The sequence below is a fragment of the Bos javanicus genome, chromosome 15, assembly GCF_032452875.1.
Source record: "Bos javanicus breed banteng chromosome 15, ARS-OSU_banteng_1.0, whole genome shotgun sequence".
NCBI classification, from domain to species: Eukaryota; Metazoa; Chordata; class Mammalia; order Artiodactyla; family Bovidae; genus Bos; species Bos javanicus.
Genome location: NC_083882.1, coordinates 63,908,167 through 63,922,366, shown reverse-complemented (window position 1 = coordinate 63,922,366; position 14,200 = coordinate 63,908,167). Strand labels below are relative to the sequence as shown.

Genomic DNA, 14,200 nt, shown 5'->3' with positions numbered 1-14,200 from the left:
AACAAAAGACGCTCCCCAGACCCAGGAAATTCCAAAGGCTGCAGGAGCTCCGGATCAGGAGCCGGGGAAAGACTAAATATTCGAATAAAAGGTGCTCCCAGAGCTCTTCTCACGGAGGAAACCACCAGAGTCCCAGGAGCTCTGTGCCAGGAACCAGGAGGAGACCAACACAGATATTTCCCACTACCTCACGGTGCTGGAGCAGGGTTCTGAACCAAGACCCAGGATTCCAAAGCCAGAGCCCTCAGGACAGTGCTGGCTGCCGGCCGCTTATCAGAACTTGGGGTCGCCCTCACCACACGGAGGTGATTAATCCCTCTCCTCTCCACAATGTCCGCCAGCCCATCACAGGCACATCCCTGGCCCCGACTCCCCCCAAGACGTACCCACGATCCTGCGGATGGGGTTGTCAGGACTGGCCACGGCCTGGATCTGACCCTTGAGCACGGCCTCCTTGTCTGTGGTGAGCGGGCTGAGGCCGCACAGGGAAAGGCAGCTGCTCACCTCCAGGCAGACCTTCTCCCCGACAGCAGTCAGGGCGTCCTCCAGGTGGAAGGAGCTTGAGCAGAGAAGGGAAGGAGAAGCAGGGAAGGGAGGGTCCGTGAACCGAGTGCACAGTCCCCTCAGCCCCAGCCCCCGCGACCCATTTGTGGACTGGCCGGTTCAGGGGGAAACTGTGACCCTTCCCTGCCCCAAGCCTCTCAGACCGTGTCCACCCAACTCGGGGAGCTTCTCTCTTACAGAAAGGCGAGGGGAGGGCTCAGGTTATACCTGGTCTAACAATCTAAAACCCAACTTCTTGCTCGCATCTGTGTGGTGAAATAAGGCTGGAACTGACCGAGGCCTACCCTGGACACCTCTGGAGCAACACCAACAACCAGAAATGTGGTAGCAGGAGACAAACTTTTCACTGGACACCACTTTATCTGTTTGGCTTTTGAGACAGTGTATTAACTACTTTCAAAGAATAAACAGAACTGAAACCTTAAATTTAAAATTCACACCTCGATTTCCTAGAGCTCCCGGGCTCCCCTGACATCTCTGGAGGGAGCCCTCGTGGTGGTGGGTGTTTTCTAAGAGGGCAATCACCTCTCTCCTGGATCTAGAGCAAACGTCTGAGCCCTGGGACTCGACGCTGGGGCCAGGGTGGACACGCCGGGGCTGGCCTTCTGAGGGAGCACCAGACAGGACCCACTCCTCAGGAGCTGTGACAGAGCAGTTTTACTGGTGGGGAACTTAGGCGACAGCCCAGGGCTACACCTGTGCAAGGGCCTCAGGCCAGGCCTCGCCTCAGCAAACACCCTGCAGGAGTCAAGACTGTTGAGGGCCAGGTCAGGACTCATGTATACACCCCTCATGGCACTGAACACACTCAGGCTGTGTGCAAACTCAGCAGCCAGTTTCTCCACTTTGTGAGGAGGAGGAGGTTTGTGGACATTCCACCTGAAGAATCCTCTAAGTTGAACCTCGTTAGATACAGTTTTATTTGTGTGTGCTTAATTGCTTCAGTCGTGTCCGACTCTGTGTGACCCTACGGACTATAGCCTGCCAGGCTCCTCTGTCCATGGGATTCTCCAGGCAAGAATTCTGGAGAGGGTTGCCATGCCCTTTTCCAGGGGATCTTCCCGACCCAGGGATTGAACCCACATCTCTTCTGCCTACCTGCACTGGCGGGAGGGTTCTTTACCATTAGCAGCTTTATTTAGAACCATTCTGAAAGGTGGAAACCACACAAATCACCTAACCTGACTTCACTGCAGGAGCACTCACAGCCGCTGCCCTCACACAAGCAAGGACTGCTGCTGGTTGATAAATAACCCATTCACACTCAGCACAGAACGTCTATGAGGAGTGTGCAAAGGGCAGAAAACGTCAATCACATTCACACACACTGGAAGACTGCAACTTGGTTTTTGTTTGACCTTTCCCCAGGGCTGTGTTGGCAAAACTGTTAGGTGGTGAACGTAGGGTAACATTGGATAACAACCAATATTTTTTTTTTAATGGAGCAAGAATATAATAGAAATACCAGGAAGTATTAAGCACAGCTGGGTAAGTTTCACTTTTGAAGTTTTTATTTTAGTTACATGAATGTTCAAGTGTGCACTGTCGCCATGGAAGATGGATTTCTTTACTAGGCGTCCTGGTCACAAACATTTGAAAGCCACTGTCCCAGAGCCTTGCTCAGCAACCCTAGAGTTGACTCTAACTTTGACCGTGTGACCCTGAATAAATTCTGTAGGGCACTGGAGAGCCAGATTTCCTCGGTCCCTCGTGAGTGGCCCTGATTCTGTCTCACACTGCAGACCCCCCCACCCAAGCCTGCTCCCTGCCACCCTCTGCCTCGCACCATCCATTGAAGACCCTCCCCCACAGCTCTTGGCCACTTACGGCAGATGCATGTCTGTGAGCAGAATCTTTACAATCATCTTGAGTTTCTCGGCGAAGTCAGCCCGGCTGGCGATCCCTGGGGCTGCCATGCTGAACGTGACCAGCAACACGGCCCCCAGGACGGTCAGCTGCTCCAGCTGGAGCTGGAACTCTTGGAAGCGAGAATGGTCCATCAAAACTGTCTGCGATGAATACAACAGAAATCATCCTGAGCTGCAGGTTCAAGCTATGACCAGCAGAGGGCGGTGTGGCCACAGCCCCCGCAACTATGCAAAACGGGGATTCCTCCTCCATGGGGCTGTTTTAAAGATGAAAAAAAGGGAGCGGGACAAGTTCGGAGATTGGGATTGACATGTACACGCTAGTATATACAAAATAGGTAACTAATAAGGACCTACTGTATAGCACAGGGAATTAATTATTCAATACTCCGTAATGACCTACATGGGGAAAGAATGTAAAAAAAAGAGTAGATACATGTGTATGTATAACTGATTCACTTTGCCTGAAACTAATACAATACTGTAAATCAACTATACTTCAATAAAAGTAAAAAATAAATAAATAAAGATGAAAAAAGACCATGTATATAAAGCAGCTGGCAGAGCCAGAACTCAATAAATCCACTCTATCCAGGGCACCGGAGGGAAGGAGGGGGGAGATGTATTTCTTCACCTCAATATCCCCCTCTGGATCCAGCACAAGGGAGGCTCTCAAGAAATGGGGAGTGAATAAAAAAAGAGAAAGACTGTCAATAGGAAAAGCAGGAATGACAGGTAACCCAAAGCCACATGGAAAGCAGTCAGTGAGTGAACTTCTGACAGTGTCCCCGTGTTACGGACAGGCCTGGGTCCGGCCGGGCCAAAGTCCCCTGTGTGGGGTGAGGGAAAGGGCAATGGAGAGTTTGGGGGGATATGACATCCAATCTGAGTTTTTATAGATTAACCAAATAAAGTTTAAGGACCGGTATTGCTATAAGAAACTACTGCACCAAATCAGGACGTTAACAATGTGGAGTCTTAGCCCAGAATCCTCTCTGCGAAGTAAAAACCATCTCTGAAGGCTGATACTCCTCTACTGTCAAACAGAGAGGCTTTACCAGTCCCTGTTTTGACTTCACTTTGTTACATGGCAGCAGCGTCCTTGCTTTGAAGCCTCCTAGCAGTATGTAGTACTTGGGTTTAGGATGTAAATCCTCCCATTCATTAGCCAATGTGATTACCCAGCCCTTAAAAACTATCACACCATATTTCTGGGCTGCTCTGGCCTTCCAAGATGGCCCATACTCTGTCTGGGGAGTGTGTTTCTCTTTAAATAAATCCACTTCTTACCTATGGGGGGAAAAAAAATTTCCAAGGATCAATTCTGAGAGTGGATACCTACCCCCACTGAAAACACCGTTTTCCCCACAGCAATTTTTCAAACAAAACATCTACAGGAGAGACGAGAGAGCCAGTGACTCTTCAGGAAGGAGCCTCCCCCACGCCCAGTTCAACACCCTCTTTAGAGCTTGGTCTGGCACGAAACAGGGAACTCAGAGGCAAGAGGTGAAAACTCAGGCTCACAACATCTTAAAAGGAAAAATAAGGAACTGAGAAAGAAAATTAGAGAAGTAGCAGAGAAGGCTAGAGATAAGAAGCCTGAGTGCCCTCAAAAAAGAAAGGGAGTCTAGACACCAAACCACCTATTTGCTGGGGAATCCCTAGTTAGTCATCTCCTTAAGGGATTCTGGCTGTTAGAAGCACTTATTCTAAAAAACATACAAAGAAAAAAAAAAACAAAAAACCATGGCTCTGCATGGAAGGAGAAGCAGTTTCTTTAGATAAAACTGAAAAGCAACATCGCTGAGTTAGGGTTTTCATCAGGATGAGTAAAAACAGGACAGACACTCCGCAGCACAAATTAGCAGCTACACACACTCTTGGAGGGATTACAAAACGAGGCAGATATTCTGGAGAACGGTCTGGCAGCGCCAAAGAGTCACCACGTGACCCAGCAGTTCTAATCCTAGATACATACCTAAGGGAAGTGGGAACACATGTCTACACAAAACCTTGTACACAAATATTCAGAGCAGCACAGTTCACAAGAGCCTAAAAGTGGAGACAACTTAAGTGTCCATCAACTGATGAATGAGGCAAAATGGGGCGAGCCACACAATGGAAGAGATTCAGACTCAGAAAGAAGTGCGGACACAGGCAACATCGTGGAGGAACCTTGAAGATAGTATACTAAGTGAAATAAGCAAGACATAAAAGGACAAAGCACTGTGTGATTTCACTCATATGCAGCACCGAGCAGTCAGATCCAGAAACACAGAGGAGACCGGAGGGGACAGGAACGAGGAGTTAGTGCTTAAAGAGCGCAGTTTCAGCTTGCTCTGTAAATGGGTGGAGGTGATGGCTCGTCATGTGAATGCACCTAATGCCCAGAACTGCACACGTAAAGATGGGAGGGACTTTCCCCAGTAGTTTAAGACTCTGCCTTCCAAGGCAGTGGGGGGGTTCCATCCTTGGTTCAGGGAACTAAGATCCCACAGGCCAAAGGGTTCAGTCAAAGAAAAAAGATGTGGGGAGGGGGTAAACTTTACATATATTTTACCACAATTTTAAAAAAAAGGAATGAAGTACTGATACATGCTACAACATGGATGAATTTTATGCTAAGAAGCTAGACATGAACGGCCAATATTGTACGATTCCATTTAAACAAAAAGTCCAGAATAGGCCAAATCCATCGAGACAGAGAGTAGGTTGCCAAGGGGTGAGGGGAGAAAGGGGGAAGAACAGTGACCGCTAATGGGTCCAGGGTTTTCTTTCCGGTGATGACAATGCTCCGAAATGAAACAGTGGTAATGGAAGCTCAGCTCTGTGAATGTACTAAAAACCCAGGAATTATACGGTTTACAAAGGAACAACTTTCTCTATGTGAGTTGTGACTATTCTTCAGAAGTTCAGCAGTACAAGAGAGAAATGAGCAGTCAGCTTGCCCTGGAGCACCTACTTCAGGGAAAGGCCGGTGGAGGTGGTCCCACTTCAGAAGCTTCAGGTACGCGTAATTCTGCACGGCCACGGGATCCAGCTGGGGACCGTCCCCAGAGCCGGCGGCCCCTCCCGCAGCTGGCAGCGCGTTTTTATACTTCTGACTCATAAGGTCATCTGTGGCTTCCTGCAGCCACTGGGTGACAAAGTCCAGGGAATCTGTGAAAAAGCAAGACTTGGAACATTACTGAACACTCTCAGACACTTCCCAGAATTACTTTAGGGAAGATCATCCTGGAAGTGTGGTAAAGTACAGAACATGGACTTTGGCATCAAACAGACCTCAGTTTACATCACAGGACCGGCAATTACCAGTTGAGTAACCTTAGGTTCGTCATAGTCTGTCTGACTGTCAAGGTTCTTAACATAATCAAAGGTCTGGCACAGGTGCCATTAGTGGTAGCGAACCCGCCTGCCAATGCAGGAGACATAAGAGACACGGGCTCGATCCCTGGGTCGGGAAGGGCATGGCATCCCTGGAGGAGGGCATGGCAACCCACTCCAGTATTCCTGCCTGGAAAATACAGTCCACAGGGTCGCACAGAGTCAGACACGACACGCAACTTAGTATGCACGCACCAGCGCCACCCCAGAGGCGGCTGTGAGGGCTGACCGTGACGGCGGGCGCAGCGCACCACCCTGGTCTTGCCACCTCAGATCTTCGGCAGACTTTTGCTCTTTTCTCTCCCACCCCAGCCACTCATGCATGACACGCGGCTGGAAGCTCTGGTAAGTCCAGCTCAGTGAGATGTGAAAATTCCTGCCCAGGGACAGATGGGGGGAGATGCTGGCTAGAGTTCCCAGTGTAAAGTACCCTCCACACTGAAAATGAGGCTTGTCCTTGTCTAGATCTCAGCCTCCTATCAATCTGGTTTCCGGTCAGCCTCGCTGGGGTAAGTCCTGTCACCTGTTTGGTACATACTGCATGGCATTTGGGGGGACACCCCCACCCCAGCGGGGGGACCTTGTTGTCTCCCATCTGCCGGCATGCTTTCCTACTCTTCTAAGCTGAGTAGATACCCGGGATTCTGAGGGACACAAGAGCAAGAAGATGAAGCTTCTGTCCACATTGTCTGAGCAAAAAAAACCCTCTGACAGGACACGAGTGGGCTGCAGCCCCATCAGTGGAGGCCGCCTTGCCACCAAGCGGGCAGTCGAGGGCACGGCTGGAGTCCGCTCTTCACGGCTGCAGCCGGACACACCTCTGGTCCTGCCCACACGCTGATCACGCCGAGCTCTCGGTTCTGGGCTTCGCTCTCCCTTTAGCCTCTGGAGGCAGCATTCTATAGGCCACCAGCTCTGGGAAACCTCGGCTTTCATGCTGCGAGTAACTCTGACCGGCTGCCGGCACCTGACCCTTACTCTAAGGCTCTTCAGCCTGTAAACTGTAACCCTGCTGTCTCCTGAGGCGCAGGACAATACTGGTTGAGAAAAAGAGCTGAGTGGGTCAATTTTGTACTCGCAGGCGTTCCCTAGTTGCAGTGTGAGGGCTTCCCACTAAGGTGGCTTCTCTTGTTGTGGAGCACAGACTTCAAAAGTTGTGGTGAGTGGGCTTAATTGCCCTATGGGATGTGTAATATTCCCCTACGGGCAAGTGAACCTGTGTCCCCTGTATGGACAGGCGGATTTTTAACCACTGGACCACCAGGGAAATCCCTGTGGTCATAAGTTCTGGTCAAAAATCCCTCAAAAACTATTTCCACATCTGTAAAATTGGTTTAAAAAATAGTGTCTACCTCCTAGGCTTACTGTGAGGTCATCTGTGGCAAAGCCGGTACATAGTCAATTCAAGCAGGGGCACTGAATTAACAACTTTGATCAGACTACACAATCTATCCAGAGACTGCCATTTTCATCTGTGACCAGCAAATTTACAGGCTAAAAGGAACGCGTAATAAATTGGAACTGAAGACCGCAATTCACTGAGACCATCTGCTGCCAAGGCAGAGACCAAAAAAAGGACCCTAGAAATGCAACATAGTTTGGCTCCAAAGTTAACCGTTCCCAGCAATCATCTGAGACATTCATAAAAATGAAACCTTTTCTGATTATGAAACCAGAAGATCTATACACACAACAAAGCGAAATTTCTTGATGTACCTCATAGAGAAAAGAAATGTGAGCTAAACAGTTTAAAAATCAAGGCCAAGTAAACAATTTACCTCAAATTGATGTTTTCGTTAAAAATTCATTTAATTTAGGACTTCATTGTTCTTTTAAATTTCTATTCTCCTCATCTACTTACAGTTCTCTTGCTTGTCAACTAAGTTATCAAGGCCTAACGTCTTGTTTTTCTGTCTTCAAATGAGACTACTGTACTTCCATACTGGGCTTCCCAGGTGGCTTAATGGTAAAGAACTCACCCGCCAATGCAGGAGACATAAGAGATGCTGGTTCGATCCATGGGTCTGGAAGATTCCCTGGAGGAGGGCATGGCAACCCACTCCAGTATTCTTGCCTGAAGAATCCTATGGACAGAGAAGCCTGGCGGGCTACAGTCCATAGGGTCGCAAAGAGTAGGATATGACTGAAGTAACTTAGCACGCACGCACGTATTCCCATATTAAATTTTCATTTTGTTTTGAAAATATCATTTTGCAACAACCTACAGTGACTAAAATGAAAAAAACACAGACAACAAATAAGTACCACAAAACACTAAACATACTTGGCTGCTTCTCCAAGAACTCCTGAAACTGCTTCCTTTCATACTCAATCGACTGCTGCATGAGATGCGGCCTAATGCTACTGACGGCAAAGTTCGCCATGTCCACCTTCATTAGGTCCAACGCTGAAAAAATCGCCCTGGAAGAGATAAGAGGATTTAGCACTAGGCAATTGCAAAGTCAATACTGCTGTTAAAAAAAAAAAAAATGAAGTGAGCTGATTTGAGGTAGTTTTTTCATCCTGGAAAGGGCAGCAAGAAAAGTTGGAGAAGCCATGAGAAAGCAGATTAAGAAAAACAAATTTAGAAGAAAGGACTGCAAATTTTTAAGCTGCTCTCTGATCTCACCCATGCCCCTAGGCAAACATCACTTTCCCCACTGCCTGTCTGGCCCAGAGCTCATTCCTTGGCTCTGGGTCAGCCCTCACGGCAGCAGAGGAAGAATGGCCCCAGACCATGGCCCCAGACCGAGGTTAAGAGCACAGAGCTCACCACGGGGTCTCCAAGCTTACAGGTTATTTTCCTTTCCTAGGAGAGAAAGACAATTAACTCTCTCCTTTCTCTTCCCCTGCCCTAGTCTCTGAATTCCAGGGCAGGTTTTATGCTCTGGCTTTGGCAGCATAATTGTGAGTTTGTGCTCTGAAAGTACCCAATGGGCAAAACTGACATGATACCAAAGATGCCTTCCACAGCATGCCCCCCCATACCTGCAGCACTGCTGCCTCGCGACCACCTGCAGAAGGTGGGGAAGAACCAAGGTGGGGTTTCGGTGTGGCCCTACACAGAGGGAAGAGTCAGATCAAACATCCTCAGGGTCTCCTGACGCCCTCTGGGGCTGACAGGACATCATACAACAGAATGAACTCACCCACACACAAGATGATCACGTATGGGACAGGATACATGGTCTGAGGAACAATTCGGGGCCTCTCCCCGCCACCACTCTGTCCCACTCCCAAGTATACGGGGCAGCCCACTTTCTGGAGGGCCTTGTGCCTCTCCTTTGAGCATTCCCAATAGGCCCCTGAATTCACCTACAGGAACCCAAGGACTACTGGAAAGTGCCAGCTGGCAGACCACTGACTGGAAGTGACCCACAAGTTTTGTGCTCACAGTGTTTTTAAAGGCTGGGATTTCTAGTTTCTCTTGAAAAATCAAAAGATCTGGCAACCCGGGCCCACATTCCATCTCAGCTACACCGGTTGGCGCTAAGCAGCCACTGCAGCCTCCTTCAGTAAGGTGTGTACACCCGGTTTCCCCAGGCCCTTCTCCTTCCAGCAGGAATCTGAGTTTGCTACAAGCTACTTCCCCAGAGGATCTCTTCCAAGGAATTCCGCATTTAACTTGGCTAGATTATGGCTCTTAAAAGTGAAAGTTGAGTTGCTCAGTCATGTCCGACTCTTTGCGTCCCCATGGACTGTAGCCCACCAGGCTAGTCTGTCCATGGGATTCTACAGGCAAGAATACTGGAGTGGGTCGCCATTCCCTTCTCCAGGGGATCTTCCTGACCCAGGGATTGAACCTGGGTCTCCTGCATTTCAGGTAAGATTCTTTACCATCTGAGTCACCAGGGAAGCCTAGATTATGGGCTCTTACTGACTATCTTATTTCTACTAACACCATGCCTAGCACATAAGAGGTACTCAGTAAGAGCTTGTTGAATGAATGAACAATTCAATAACTATCTTGAGGCAGTCTTTTAAACATTTTCTATCTAAACCTTGAGGTAACCTTACAATGCCGGGTGTTTTTCTAGGTAATGAATATTGATAGCATGATGATGTCAAGAAAGCTAGAAATGAAACTTTTTTTGCTTATAAAACTTTTGAAAAGGAACCTGCTAACATGCAATGAGTCTTAAAACTGTTCACATCCTCTGACACAGTAATGTCATTTTAAGAATCTATCTTTACAAAATAACCTAAAATACAGAAAAACGTTTTGTGCAGAGATATTTTCTCTACAGGGTTAAGTACTAAATAACTATACAAGATCTAATTGTATACCTTAACAGAGAAACAGTTAATAATATCTATGAAAAAGGATGCTTTGCAGCCACTGAAAATACTTATGAGGAGTTTAAACAAGTGATATAGTTGGTTATAAAAGGGCAATGCAAGAGATCCTTGGAGTGTCAGAACTATTTAGTATCTTGAATGTGGTGGTGGATATGCAAACTCAGGTGATAAAATTGTATAAAAATTACTATACATAAACACATACATGTGTATATAGGAAATCTCAATGAGATCAGTGGACTGTATCAGGATCAACACACTGAGGATGATAGTTTTGTGAAATGTCACCCTTGGGAGAGGTGGGATAGAGTGCACTGCATTATTTCTTACAACTCCATGTGAATATACAATTATCTCAATGACACTTTCAGTGAAAAAATAAATGAAATAATTAGGGTGTAATATTAATGAAAAAAAGTTAGGCTTGCAATGCCCACTGGAAGGTCTTCTTTGGTTCAGCTGAACAGACTCACAAGACAACTGTAAACCACAGGTCTGACACCATCTATCCACACAGCTTGCCAACAGGGTGACACCAAGCACTCCTTTGCAAGAAGAGTTACAATATCAACCATGAGCAGACAGCTCAGAAATGTGGGAGCCCCCCCCCCAGCTTAAAAGCTCATAACAACTCCAAGGTATGCCTTCTAGGGTGTCTATGGGGGGCATGTCCAGTTACAAGTTACCCCCAACAACTACTAGGCAACATTGCTTATGGGGAAAATAACCCTGGTAAATTGCCTATGGACAGAAAGGAATAATGAACTACAAATACTGGATGGGATACCATACTTGGTATTTCCTCAAGTGGGGAAACTTTTTTTGTTGTTGCTGGGGGTAACTTGTAACTGGACATGCCCCCCATAGACACCCCAGAAGGCATACCTTGGATATATTTTGGAGAAGGCAATGGCACCCCACTCCATTACTCTTGCCTGGAAAATCCCATGGATGGAGGAGCCTGGTAGGCTGCAGTCCATGGGGTCGCAAAGAGTCGGACAGACTGAGCGACTTCACTTTCACTGTTCACTTTCATGCATTGGAGAAGGAAATGGCAACCCACTCCAGTGTTCTTGCCTGGAGAATCCCAGGGACGGGGAGCCTGGTGGGCTGCCGTCTATGGGGTCACACAGAGTCGGCCACGACTGAAGCGACTTAGCAGTAGCAGCAGCATATATATTTAGAAATACACAGTCAAAAGACTAAAGGAAATTAATATGGACTGAAAGTTAATAGGATTATTTTAATGTTAAATTTCTTAAATATCCTGGTTGTATTCTGATCATGTGAGAGAATATCCACAATCTCAGGAAGTACTTGCTGAAATAGTTAAGGGTGAAATATAACATCTGACATTAACCGTCAGAAGGTTCACGGAAAAATACACACATACGTGCATACATCCTCAGTGTATGATGGAGCAAACTGACTAAATGTTAAAAACCAGTGGATCTGTGTAAGCGTTATATAAGTGTTGCAATTTTTCTGTAGATTTCTAATTTTTTAAAATAAAATGCTGAGGCAAAAAAACTAAAAAAATTTATATATCAATATGACAATAGTGATTGTGCCTTTGTGTGATCAAATTATGGGTGAATTTTTTCCTTTCTACTGTTCTGTAGTTTACAAAATGCTTGCTTTTTAAATAATATTCCATGTGTTTTTGTTCTATTGGATTTATATTGATTTTAGTAAAAAACAGATTTAAATTTTAACTTTTTAAAAATATATGCTAATGATCAGTCTTTGCCTTGATTTGCCTTCGGTCATTTAAAGAGTATACATACTATAACCTCACCCAGAGTCTCAAGTTCACTGTCTTTTCCTCTTTTCCTTCAAGCTTTCCCCTTCTCTTCACTTCCTTTTTTCCCTCCCTCCTTTCTTCTTTAATTATAATCATTATTTTAAAAAATATGGAACACTTCACAGATTTGCAAGTCATCCTTGCCAAGGGATCTGTATTGTTCCCATTTTCGGATATGCGCTGCTGACATAGGCACAACAAAGTGTCTGCTTTTTAATCTTTTTTTTTTTAAGGCATGAATACTTACGCTTGAGGAAGTCTGACTCTGAAAACAGGCTACGTGTTTTAGGTGCCCTGAAGTTGATTAGCACAATACCCACCTGAAAAGGGGCACGATCTCCTTAATGTCCTTTAGTTTCTTCACTTCCTCATCTCGCACAGGCGCACACAGTGTCCCCATCATGCCAATAATGAATTCTGCCAGCTTAGAAATGTCCAGGGCCCCGTTCTCGGCCTCCTGCTTTATCAGATCCAGGTCCAAGACTTCTGTTATCTGGTTTCTCAGTCTAGTGTGACCAGGCAGCAAGAAAGACAGGAGAGTCTACAAGAGAGCACAGCCAAACTCATCAAAGCCTCCTAGGCAGATGGCATTTTTTATCATATGTAAAGGAATTTACAATTACCCAAAAAAGGGCTTACCAACTGTTAGTGTAATGGTGCACATATTTTAAGCTCTTATTCAACAAATCTATAGGAAAACATGTTTACAAATCATTTAGACTAGCTATTTAAGCTTCCATTTAAGCTCTAAGGAAGCAATCAACTGGACATAGGAAGAAAAAACTGTTAAAAGTGAAAAAAAAAAAAAACACCACATTAATTAATGTGAGCCTGTGAACCCATGACAAATAGTAATTTCCAGACATATTACTTCTTTGAGAAACTGTTGCTAACGATATTGTAAAAACAGTTCTACCCACCACTTAATATCCCAAAGTCTTTATCCCAAAGTCTGAGTCACTTTCTTTATCCCAAAGTCTGAGTCACTTTTCTGGTCTTTATATATTGAAGGTGTTTATATCTGTTAAGATTTTTATAAATCATCATATTTTATAAAATAACTTTTTTTCTTTAAGTAATTCTGCTTTTAAAAACCTGAACCTTTTTTCATTTATAAGAGTAATGCCCTAGGTTATCATAGCTTGTTTGAAAGTTTTTAAAGGGCAGTAAGCCACAAATACACTAAACCCACATTTCAGCATGCAATTTAAAATCTTCATCCTTCAATTTCTTTAAAGCCTTCTGGTACACTAACACAGAGAGGTGGGCTTAAAAACTCCTAACACACCAGGAAAGCACCACGACTTGGTCTTTGCCTCACCTCTTTGATCTCACCAACAAGCTTGATGGCCCGGTCATACGTTGGGGGGACTTCACTTAGCTGGACACTCAAGCAATCCCAAAAAGCTTTATGGACAATATCCTTTACTCTCTTCTCCAAGCTGGAGGCAAATGGAAAAAAAGCAAATATTGTCTCAAATCACTCTCAAAAGCACAAATTCTATGGGTTTAGAGTGAGAAATTTTTTAAATTATTTGGATGAAGGAAAGAGTTCCCAGACATACTTAAACCAATCACATACCTTATTTTTAGTTAGTGATTTATTTCAATAAGTACCTTTCTTAATAAGTATTTTTTCAATGGAGAGAATAACTTTCTTCTGGTTTGATAGGTGGTATTAGTCCAATTAACAGCCTATACCAGTGCCATATGATAAAAATAATACTGGAAAGCTCAGATCTGTTCATTTAAGTTCCCTGATATCAGAAAATTTCCTAAGATGTTTATGATTAAGTAGTTTAAGACTTTAAACTTGAAGTTTTTTTCCTAAAATTACCCTATTCTCATGTGACATATGGAACAACTGTTTAATTAGGTACCAGATTATAACAATTTATATATATTATTTCAGGAAAGCCAGTCTTTATGTCATGAGAGCAAAACAAGTAGTTCTTCACTAGGAACATGAAAAAGTGCTATCCTTGCAGAACATACAAGAAACATTTGTAAAGTCCTATTTAGAAGCCTCACGTGGGAGACACTGTAGCTTGCTGACTCAGCAATCACTGCTCTGTCAACAGAAACCCAAGTTTTTCATGGTACTTTCACAATTATAATAGGAAATGTTTTTTTTCCTTCTTGAGACAACCCATCTTTTAACAGTGTATCTTACAATCAATAGAATTTCAGATTCAACACAATATGGGCCAGGTGCTAGGTAGGGATAGAGAATAAAGTACAGTCCTTGTCTCTGAGGAGTTTACAATCTGGTAACGAAAGA

The 14,200-nt window shown here is 45.1% G+C and overlaps 1 protein-coding gene across 10 annotated transcripts in view; it reads right to left on the bottom strand.

Annotated features, from left to right (window-relative positions):
* Positions 1-14,200, bottom strand: part of TCP11L1 (t-complex 11 like 1) — a 33,467-nt gene that overhangs the window by 6,781 nt on the left and 12,486 nt on the right. For 9 of the 10 annotated variants that reach the window (XM_061381065.1, XM_061381072.1, XM_061381073.1 and 6 more), the window contains 6 exons: positions 13,241-13,361; positions 12,240-12,460; positions 8,101-8,237; positions 5,395-5,591; positions 2,392-2,573; positions 387-559 (listed from right to left, as the gene is read on the bottom strand). In XM_061381065.1, coding sequence (XP_061237049.1) covers positions 387-559; positions 2,392-2,573; positions 5,395-5,591; positions 8,101-8,237; positions 12,240-12,460; positions 13,241-13,361 — 1,031 coding nt within the window. The remainder of the gene's footprint in view (positions 1-386; positions 560-2,391; positions 2,574-5,394; positions 5,592-8,100; positions 8,238-12,239; positions 12,461-13,240; positions 13,362-14,200) is intronic. The other variant, XM_061381075.1, reaches the window with a different exon arrangement.